We start from the raw sequence: 11,320 nt of genomic DNA, 5'->3' as shown, positions 1-11,320 counted from the left end.
TAATCTAGTTTCACACGAGTGTAAACTGCACTACACTGCACTCAGTGGATTTATTCGGATTTATGCTAGTTCCACTGAGAATACAATCAGGCTCCATCTCTCTCAGTTCTGGGGGAGAAGTAATGTTCATTACCATTTATTTTAAGTGTCATGGGAAAAGTAAGTGTGTTTGGGGAGCAAATTTGGTGACTGGGGGAGCTAATCAAAACAGTTATCTCTGAGAGAGTCAGTGTTTGTATTTACAAACACTGGCCCAGATCCTACAACCTGGTGCATATGGGTGGACTCCTTTTAAAGTCATTCGGTTCCATGTGAGCTAAGGAGTTTGTTCTCACAGAGTTAGAAAGTGGATTAGGGCCATGATTATTTCTTCTTCACATCATTTATCTCTCCAGACATTTTCATGGTGTTTGAAAGTATAATCATAGAATCCTAGAAGCGCAGGACTGGAAGGGACATCAATAGGTCATCTAGTCCAGTCCCCTGCACTGAAGCAGGACTAAAAGTCTTATCTAGACCATCCCTGAGAGGTGTTATCTAACCTGTTCTTAAAAAACTCCAATGACAGAGATTCTGCAACCTCCCTAGGTATCTGTATTGTATTTTAAGTGTATGCAGGCAAGTTTAGTTGATTTAGTGGGGGGGAGCATTTGTATAGAATTGTGTTATATAGAGCTACCTGAATGTTTACAAACAAGTTTTGTAGCCAAGTCTATAGGAGATCATACATTTACGGCAAAACTCCCATTAACTCCACTGGGCTTTGGATCAGGTCCTTATTGCAGGAAAGGCAGCGAGTAATATCCCATAAATCTGATGTTTAAACTCCAAATATCCTGCCTCAGACAGTGTAAATGAGTTGAATAACTACATGTTTATTATTATGCCATGTGCCTAGATATTAGCATAACTAAAAACATGGGGGAGAAATGTCATACACACACCCACACACCTATACAAATATAATTATAATTTCTCTCTACATTCACAATAGACTTTTATGGAAAATATTGTATTACCTACTTTGTCTTGGAACATTTGTTATGTAAAAAATGTTTAAGATAATACTGTCTTATTTAGCATTTTTGAAAATCATATGGCCAGCCAGGACTGCTACTGTCACGCTTAGTAACCATATAGATGTATACTCACTTAGAGTGACCAGATAGCAAGTATGAAAAACTGGCATGGGGGCGAGGGATTATAGATGCCTATATTAAAAAAAAGCCCAAAATGTCGGGACTGTCCCTATAAAATCTGGACATCTGGTCACCCTAACCTCACTAACTGCAAGTTGTGCATAATAGATCATTTATGCAAAAATGTATTCCTGCTACTATTACCTTTTGCTCTCTTACCTAACCCCTCTGTTTGTTACATCCATTTGTGTCTGTTATGAAGTTGTTGTGCCGACATCCACACACGGAATAGCTCACAGGATTGGGCCCTAAAATTGGGGAAAGGATTGCTTCTTCCTTATCTATCTGGAAAGTGTCTCACGCAATAGGGCCGCCAATTTATTTGGAGTGCTAGCCACTACTGCAAAACAAGAAATAACTAATAATAAAAAAAATCAGAAATTGCTTAAATGCATTTGCTTTAAGGAGAAACCTCTTCCAGACTAGAGACATTCTGTATTAATGTACATATTCATTATATATACAAAGCATAGGGGCTGATTAAGGTCTCAGGAGTGACTTCTTTATCTACATCCGACACGTCTAAGAATTGCAATAGAAAAAAATCTAGTTCAGATGATCAGGCAGTTATTGAAGAATACTTGTTAGAGGCAGGATAATCTGAAGTGTATGTAAACTGCATTCACTTTTTAAATTTTATTTTATTTCTTGGCCTGAAATATCCCTATTTACACTAGTTTAAATTTAGGCCATAGATCCAGGGTCTGCCCTCAGTTAGCCCAGCCCAAATCAGTAATAACTCCTTTGAAGTCAATGCAGTTACACCAACACGATCAGAATCTGACCCATGGAGTTGAGCAGTGTGTAATACATACATAATCTGGCAGGGTGCTGCAATCTCATGTTGGGTTGCGGTGCAGTTTGCAATATTAGTGGGCTGCAGAGTACCGTCAGATGGGTAAAGATGCCAGTCACCACCCCTGAGACACAGAGAGAGAGACAGGAAAACCTGACACTCCTGGATTTGTGTGAAAAATTCTCCAAGAAAATTCTTTCTCTCCCTCCGGCCCCTAAACTCTTTGTGAATGGGGCCAGTGCAACATGTGGCCTTTCACCCCGCCCAAGCACCATTGCCAGACAGCCACACTCAGAGAATTGTTTGTTAATAGTCCAATTAGATAATTGCCATCTTTCACTCCTTTTGCTCTACATTTCCCATAAAGGAATGAATAAGGACAGCAGCATGAAGAGGGCTTCTGCCCTGCAAGGTGACAAGAAGGGCTGGAGCATGCTCTTTGCACAAGGCCATTTGCTTGAATTGAATCATTGTAGCCTAATCAATGGTCTTATTGGATTACTGGCTGTTGCGGTTCTCAAAGATATTGTAGCAGAGACAATGAAATAGCTAGGGTAAAACTTTTTTTTATCCTTTAGCAGATCACGCAGATGAGATTTTTCACGGGCTATCTCTCTCTCTCCCTCTCTCCCCTCCTGGATCTATCTGAACACAAAGCTGTTTTTTTTCCTTTTTCTTCAATGAGCAGGCTCTACCAATAGGTTCAGTGTTTGTGAAGGTGCAGAATTAGCACACACACACACACACACACACACAAAAAGCAAGTATCTGAACTGAATTAAGAAGAGGTAGGAGTTTAAGATGGCTGTCTGTGGAGAGATGTGTTAAGGAGGATTTCTGCTGGGCTTATCCTCCGCTTCCTTGGATAGACCCATTTAAGGGAAAACTTTTTGTGTGGATGGTGGTTTGCTTGTTTGTTTTGACTCAGACCTGCTTTTCTGCAACTACATTTTTTTTCCAGCCTTTCCTAGCAGCTTTATTCAGATTTATTTGGCGTGCCTTGGATAAAGCCACTATATAATCTGGAGGGTCAAAGGCAGACTGAAGAAAGTTAATAATGGCTGCTAATGGTGCTAACAATTCAGGGTGAATCTTGTCAAAAGTTTCCCCCCCCCTTTTTTCCCCCCTCTGGAAGTCTCAGTCTTTTGATTGTGTGTTTCCTGAAAGCAAGACCAATCATTTCAGTTTATTCACTGGCTAAACTCTACTTGATTGGGGACAAGCACACAAACCATCCATTACGATCTGATATATTATCCAAACAATTTAGTGTATTCATGAGGTAACCTAAATGTGGAGGCTGCAAAATTACCCGTAATCAATTGAAACAGCGAGTGCGCGTCCCTCTGTGTGTCTAACAACTACATGTCTCTGTAATAAGGCAGACATTAAATCATTTTGGAGTTGTACTGTTGAGTACCTGATCGCTGGGGCTCAGGGAAACTGGACAGTCACATTAGGACGCTGGGATTGAGAAAGCTGCTGCCTTTCTGTTGGGATCCAACCCGACCTTCCTTGCTACAGGCGCTTTTACAGATCCCCCCCGATCTGACCGTCGGCTGTGCAATATCCAGCCTAGACTTTCTTTTCTTTTCTTCTTTTTTATTGCACTACATGTTTGGGAAACAAGACAAAATGGACGTTAGATGCAATTCAGAGGCTGAAGCTAACCGGGTCTCGAAGAACGGACATAAAGAGGGCAAGGAAAGCAAAGGGTCTGAAGGAAATCTTTCTACTTTTTTGAAGGATCAGCAAGGGACTTATTCTGCCTCTGCAGTTTCGGAAGAGTGTAATAAAAGTAAATCTAGTTCTGCAGACCCGGACTATTGCAGAAGGATCCTAGTTAGAGGTAGGAGTTTTGGAGTCGTGTTGTGTGTGTGTGTGTGTGTGTGTGTATCATCTGTATTCGCGTCTTCTTTACACAAATAGAAGTCGGGGTTTCAAGATGTTCCTCTTTTATTACGGACCCGAAGAAAAATCCCGTTGTAGATTTTCATGCGGTGTTTCCAGTGGCAAGTGGTTCTAAGTCAACAGCGGTGTTCATGGGCCCGATTTTTTTCTCCTCTTTTATTAATTCACTTCCGTGGTTCATGGGAAAAGTTTATCGGCCTGACATTTGTTTTCCACTTTCTCTTTGTACCTCTTAAACACCCACCGTGGTTGCTGTGAAATACATGATTTGCAGCCTTTCTTGATTCGCGATAGGCTTTCCCAGCGGTGCCTTCTTCTGCAGAGAGCATTGCCAGTGCCCAGGTTAACTCCAGACCGGTTAAAGGCATGCCCGAGTAATTCGGATCAACGCAATTCATAAACAGCAACCGCGGTTTAATTTTGTAATGCCTACACCTCCCTCCCGCAGGTGAACGTGCTTGCTTTAAGTGGTTATTTGGCACTCGAAAGGAGGGGCCCTGATAAATCATGTATTTCGCCTTTTGGATCCTGGTACGTTTGTGCTGCTTGTGTTTTTGTTGGATTTTGTATTTTATTTGGTGGCTGGGATGCATAAAATACGGTAGGAGGTTTCTGCTGGGTCCTCTCTTCTAATGTAGATTTTACCGGGTTGCTGGGTAGAAGAACGATTTCTTAAACAATCACCATTTAAAGAGCGGTGAAAAGCAGACAGGAGGGATTGAATGGGCTTTCTGTCTATTTACTGGTCTAACTTCCCTCCTCCCCATCCTTCGGATCATTGCCCGGTCCGCTAATGAAATGATTTTCTAGTGCTTTGCAAAAATTGCCAGTGGAAATTACAGTTTTTTTAATGGTGTGTGTGTGTGTGTTTGGGGGGGGGGGGAGGGGAATAAAATTATAATAAAAATAATGTAAAGCAGGCCTGGTAAACAATAATTAATCCTTGCGCGACCGATTGACCCCAGAGAGAGGTCAGATTGAAATGATGTGGCCATCTATGATTTATGGAGGTAAAATTACGGAAAGCAAGGTGGGGAATGCTTTCCTGTCCGAGGAATCCAGCTCGAGCCTGACAGCTGTGCTAATAAGATTGGTCTTGCTCCCTTTGGACCGGTGCTAAAATAAAAGTGAGGCTTGTGTGTGTGGTTTGTTCTGGTTTTGTTTTTCTCCCCTCCCCCCCCCCTGGCATTTTTAAAGAGTAAAGAAGCGGCCATAAACTCTGCAATGCAGCGTGCTGGATGCACTCACCGGCCCACAAAACCACCCAGGGCATGAAACGAATCGAAACGTTTTGTAAGCTCGAACCGGTATTGCCCAGGCACTGTAACCGCTGCTTTTTGGCGTGGGAGGCTGGCGTGAACCAATAACAATAGTCACCCAGCAACAACAAAGAATAATCCTGCCGTTTACAACCGGAACGGAATCGGGTGCAGGGACCTTTTCCACGAAGGATGGTGTTGTTTACCGCCCTGCGAGGTGGTGCTGGTGAAATATATTAAACGGCTTTTAGAAACAAAGTTGGGCTGGGCGAATGATTGACAGATCTCTGCCTCCTCTTTTCCTGGGTACGGTACCCACGGGCCATGCCCCGGGTTCACGATTCCCCACGGCTGCCCGGCTAACCTAAGCGAGCCTGGCTCTGGGGCAGGAGGTGGGCTGGATGCGGTGCTGAGGGGCGGAAAGCAGCGCTTTCCATTGCTCTGCAGCGGTGCCTGGGTGTAAAGTGACTGCGCGTTTCTTTGCCAGATGCCAAAGGTTCAATAAGAGAGATTATTCTGCCTAAAGGACTTGATCTGGACCGCCCCAAACGCACCCGCACTTCCTTCACCGCGGAGCAGCTGTACCGGCTGGAGATGGAGTTCCAGAGGTGCCAATACGTGGTGGGACGGGAAAGGACCGACCTGGCTCGGCAGCTCAACCTTTCGGAAACTCAGGTAGTCCCAGAGAAATCACCCGGGGAAACGAGCTGCGAGGCACTGCAGAGACCTCTCCACCCCCCTCCCGAGACACTCAGAGTCCCAGCCCAGACACACTTCTCAGGGAGGCAGAGAGAGTCACGCAGCTGAAGGCTAGTCCACATAAACACCTGCTCCCAGACTTCAATAGTCTAGATAGGCAACGGCTGGTTCCAGAGCACACTGCCTGGTTCACACAGGACCGCAGGCCTCCTGGCAAACCCCATCGCACAGTTAGTGGCAGACCATTTCCCCGCACATAACCACAGCGATCTATGAATATTCAGCCTCAGACACAACCTGGCAGCCCAGTTTTTATACACACACACACACACACAGGTCAAAAACTCAGCCACAGTACGTCGCAAATCTCTCCTGGAAGTCAGTACGTGAGCGCGAAGAGTTTTCCGAGGAGACATTCAGCACACACAATTAGCAAAATGAGCATTAGCACAGTGACGCTTGGAGGGGGGAAAAAAATTGCTTTCAAAATATGTGGCATTGAATTCCGGAGGTGGGGGGGGGGGGTGTCAGATTTGAAAGACGAGCGGGTGTGAGCAATGCAAACCACCGTACCTTTCATAACACAAGTCCGCATGCAGGCAGCAGTCACTACTTTCCATGGACTGTTGAGTGGATTCGGATCAAGTCATGGCATTTTAAACAGTCTAAAAAAGTAAGTTACTCACAAGCATATCATCAACAAATGCAGAGAGCATCAGTGACTTTCTATTAGATACGTTTACGTGCCCCGCTAAAGCTTCTCGTGTTTGATTTTGCCTGTGAGTGTCTTTACATTGTTTTGTTTTTTACGTTTGGAGTGTGTGTGTGTGTGTGTGTGTGTGTGATTTCATAGAATCGGATTTAAAATCTGTCCGTGTGCAATTTGACGATGAAAGGATCTGGAATCATGCTGCGTTAAAATTGACTCACACACACACACATTCTATTTGATTTTCATTTCCTTTTTATCTGGCGTGGGGGTTGGGTTGCAGCACCGGTCCCATTTTAAGTTTTCAAGCCCAAATAAAAAAAGGGATCCTTTGCCTCTCACAAAAATCAGCTCAGTATTGGGCCACCTATTCTAGAGGACCAAGGAAGAAGAATAGTCTTTTTATAGAGAGATTTTTTTTGCCTCTGTTGCAAAATATCTAGAGCTGGGATGATAAGGGGGGAGCCAACTTCTTCGGTAATTTAGCGTCCCCTGATCTCTTCATATAGTGTATGAAACAGTGTCTAATATAGGAGGTGAGATGGGAAAGAAGGAAGGAAAGAAGGAAGGAAATATTGCATGGAAGTTACTCTGAATGAGAAAATCTGGCGGGAAGAATAATGTAATACGACAGAGGAAAAAGTAATTGTATTATTATAATTAGCTACTTTGGGGGAAAATGCTAGAAGCTCCCCAGTGGTTCATAACAGAACATAGACAGCCGGGAAATAGTCCTACTTTTGTGCGTACCACAGATTTGAAACCATCTTATTTGATGTACTTAGCTTTCATTCCTACCTCTGATTAAATGAAATAGATTGGTGGACAGTAGCAAAGTTTCTGCCCAATTTGACTGCATCTCCTTTTGGGTTTGTTTTCTTGGGAGGGGGGGGGAGGACTTGTTGACATAACAGTGACTATATAGTACTTTATAGTTATGCAGGCGGTGGTCTGTCAATATTTATGTCAGTTAAAACTATTAAAAGTGTTTAATAGTGGGGGGGGGGGAACCAAACCAGCGAAAAAGAGCACACGTCTAAAGACTGGTTTCGCATTTCGTTCAAAGATCCAGTACTGCAATCAATCCCTCTGACAAGCCCATTAGCCTTTCTGTGCTGCTAGGCAGGTATGACACGTTCAATAGGCTCAGAGGCTGTCGAAATATAGAGGCGATGTCTTTGAGTTAAAATAATAAAATACTTTGGAATGGGCGAATGGGCCGCAAGCCCCTGAGATGCGGGGAGAGCGCGGAGCAGCTGTGCCAGGCCTTCCTCGGCAGTGAGATCCGGGAGCGGCAGAGATCCGGAGTCCCCGCGTTGCTGTGAATGGATCCGCGTTTCTCCACGCGCTTTGTTAATTTCACGCTGGCAGGGAGGGAAGAGGGAGCGGAGCGGCCGGTGCACGCCGGGGTCCCCGGGTGTGCAGCCGAGCCGCCTGCCGGAGTGATCCGCCTGCCTGCCACGAGCTTCCGTGCTGGGGCTGGCTTAAATAAAACACGTTTCAAGAGTCCGATCCTGCTACCCTGCATGGGAACCCCTGGCAAAATGTCCACCGGCTGCAGGAGAGGAGGATCCGGGCCCCTTACGGTGCCTCTCAGTTACACACCTCGCCCAAAGCCGGAGCTCGTTGATCCTAGGCAGGATTTCTTCCCCCCCCCTTTCCCCCACACACCCCAGTTGTAAAAAGTGCTGCTGAATGGTGCTCCCATTTCAGCTCCTTACATTTCCCTCCCCCCCCTCCACCCCACCCTCTTTAATACTCCCCGCAGGCCCCGATACACTGTAAACCCATATTTCGGAGTGGTCAAGCGGCAGGTCATTGTCCAGTCCTATGGCTGGAGTGGAAGGGGTGTGTATTTGTGTGTGTGTGTGTGTGTGTGTGTGTAAATGGAGGAAGGCCGTAGTCCGACAGCCCCTTCGCCTCCTCCCCGCCGGGCCGGGCTGGGCTCCCGGACCCCCGGGCGGTGCTGGTCCCCCCGCCCCGCTCACCCTGTGCTTCTCTCCCCCGGCTCTGCAGGTAAAGGTCTGGTTCCAGAACAGGCGCACGAAGCAGAAAAAGGACCAAGGCAAAGACTCGGAGCTGAGGTCCGTGGTGTCCGAGACCGCCGCCACCTGCAGCGTCCTCCGGCTCCTGGAGCAAGGCCGGCTGCTCTCCCCGCCCGGACTGCCCGGCCTCCTGCCCCCCTGTGCCACCAGCGCCTTGGGCTCGGCGCTGCGGGCCCCTAGCCTCAGCCTCGGCGCCACGGGCGCCCCCAGCTCAGGGACCGCGGGCGGTTCCCCGCACCCGCCGGCGGTGAGCGGCTCGGCCGGGCCCCCCCAGGCTGCGGGACTCCACGCCTCCCCTGGCGCCGGCCACAACCTCTTCAGCCTGCCGGTGCCAAGCCTCCTGGGCTCGGTGGCCAGCCGGCTGTCCTCCAATCCCTTGACAATGGCCGGATCCTTGGCAGGAAACTTGCAGGAACTGTCAGCCAGGTACTTGAGTTCCTCTGCCTTCGAGCCCTACTCCAGGACCAACCCTAAGGAAGGCGCTGAGAAAAAAGCCCTGGACTAACTCTAAGTAACTCTCTGTATTTATATTTATAGTATCTATTTGTGGCGATATTTATGGGATAATGACACGTTAGCATCTCATCAGCCCTCCCCTCATTTCCCCCCCCACACACACACACACACCACACACACACACACACACACACACACACCCCAAACTGCTCCTCCATAACAACCCCACCACCACCACCACGCTTTCCTCATTCCCCAGTGCAAGGTACTCAACTATTTTGAGAGGAGAAATCCTACCCACGGCGTGGGGAAAGCCCACACCCAAGTGTAGCCACTAAAGCACCGGATTCCAGACGAAACAGCCAGGAAGGAACACCGGTAGTGATCCCCCCACACACACACACACCGCCCCCTTTTTAACGTGGGAGCCTGTGATGGGGAAAGGCCGTGTTAAACCCCAGCATTTGGAATCGAACCAATGCAAAGCTAACGACGAGCCACGTTTTTATTTGGGGAGGAGGGGGGAAGGGGAAGTAGTTTGCAGTTGAATCGTAACAATTTGGACTGCACTCTGCATTAAACCAATGCAAACCGATGGGGGAAGGCGATTCCAAACAGCCAGCCAGAAATGGAGCCATCAGGTGGATTTAAATGTGTTGTCAAGACTTCAGTGACGCTAAGCACAAATATATTCAAGGTTTTGTGGCCCCATATATATATATATATATATATATATATATAACACACACACACACACACATATATATATATATATATATATATATATATATATATATATATATATGCGCTGACTGCACTACATTAACCGTTGAGTATCCTACTTTTTTATTTATCTTTGCCCTTGATACAGATCCAAGCCAGAAAAAAAGTCTATCAACTTTCTTTTGTTTTAAATCTTGACTATTTTAAGGCTCGGAAGAGACCGCCTTTAAACTGTGTGCATTGCACGCAGATACAGAAAGCAGTGGCTTTAGAGAATTGTCATAAAACCAATCTCTCACTTCGAGATAAAGCAACGCCCCTTTTTTTTTCTCGTTTCCCGAGCTAATTCTTCGAATCGAAAAACAAAATACAAAATAGTGCAAAAGTCAAGCTGGTTTTAAATAAGGGCAGTAACCGCCAGAGAGCCGTAATTACATCTATTACAGCCATTGTAATGGCATTTTTTTCTATTTGAGTTTCCAATACTTTCAAAGTGCATCTAAATTAAACATCTTTAGGGTTTCCTCCTTCCATAATACCCTCACACACTACTCACACTTTAATTCAAATGAAAGTAAAATAGCAAGAGCATAGCTTTTTTGTTATTATTTCTGTCCTTCAAAATCCATCCGTGTAACAATCCTTTTTTCTTCTTGCATACGTGGCTCTGGTATTCTGTCCACCCACACGTTTATTCCACACGTTAGCACTACATTTCAGTACTTGAATGTGTCAGCAAAGGGTTCCTGCAGTTAGCTAGGTTGTTTGTTTAGTTTCTTTTCTTTAACCTTTCCTATAACGCGTTTACAAAGTGTATAAAGACATGCCACCAGACTTTAACCAAAAATAATGACGAACAGTGGAATGGTTGCGGTAGGGTAGAGCATTAACTATAGACCAGAACCGGGGAGCGCGAGAGAGGGCAGGACAGACAACAAACTAGTAACTTTATTGTGAAGTATGTACGTCTGAAGTTTCTAGACAACTAGTGGAGAAAATAATGAATGAATCGAGCGCCGAGAACTGGCTACTAACGTTTGTTCTGGATGTTTTTGGATATTTGGATGTTTTGTATTTATGTGGTGAGAGTGAAATATATTCTATCTATATGACGCCAGAAGTAGGTGTACTTTCGTCTCGTATTTAAAACACCAAAATTACCATCTGATATGTACGATGCAAAATGTAAACAAAAAACCAACCCCCTCCACCCCCTTTCTAGTGGATGTTCTGAAGCCGATTGCCTTTCTGGAATGATGCTTCTGTTGTGGGTCTTGAACAGATGGGACAGTTTGGGATCCACAATTAAATAGCCGAGTTTGCACCAGTTTTAAAAACCAACACAACTCTCTAAACATTGCGTGTAGTTGTTTATTTAAATGAGGACTGCGATTCAATCGATTAAACCTCGGGCTTGCTTCCTGGCTGGCCAATAATCAGTGTCATTCGCTGAAGCGATTTCCCCATGTGTTAATACCAAAACCGACACTACGCTAGATTTTCAGACTGTGATTTCCCCAACC

At 45.7% G+C, this 11,320-nt stretch overlaps 1 protein-coding gene across 1 annotated transcript; it reads left to right on the top strand.

Annotated features, from left to right (window-relative positions):
- Positions 1-3,447: 3,447 nt before the first annotated feature.
- On the top strand, positions 3,448-9,223 carry VAX1 (ventral anterior homeobox 1). The gene is made up of 3 exons (XM_067561284.1): positions 3,448-3,844; positions 5,653-5,840; positions 8,590-9,223. The coding sequence occupies exons 1-3, from the start codon at positions 3,610-3,612 to the stop codon at positions 9,121-9,123; spliced, it is 957 nt and encodes a 318-aa protein (XP_067417385.1). The 5' UTR covers positions 3,448-3,609; the 3' UTR covers positions 9,124-9,223.
- The last annotated feature ends 2,097 nt before the right edge of the window (positions 9,224-11,320 follow it).

This window comes from Emydura macquarii, unplaced genomic scaffold (assembly GCF_026122565.2).
Source record: "Emydura macquarii macquarii isolate MOO-44397 ecotype Brisbane River unplaced genomic scaffold, CSIRO-AGI_Emac_v2 contig_2372, whole genome shotgun sequence".
Lineage (NCBI taxonomy): Eukaryota > Metazoa > Chordata > Testudines > Chelidae > Emydura > Emydura macquarii.
The sequence above is the reverse complement of the archived record's forward strand: the minus strand, read 5'-3'. Positions and strand labels throughout refer to the sequence as shown.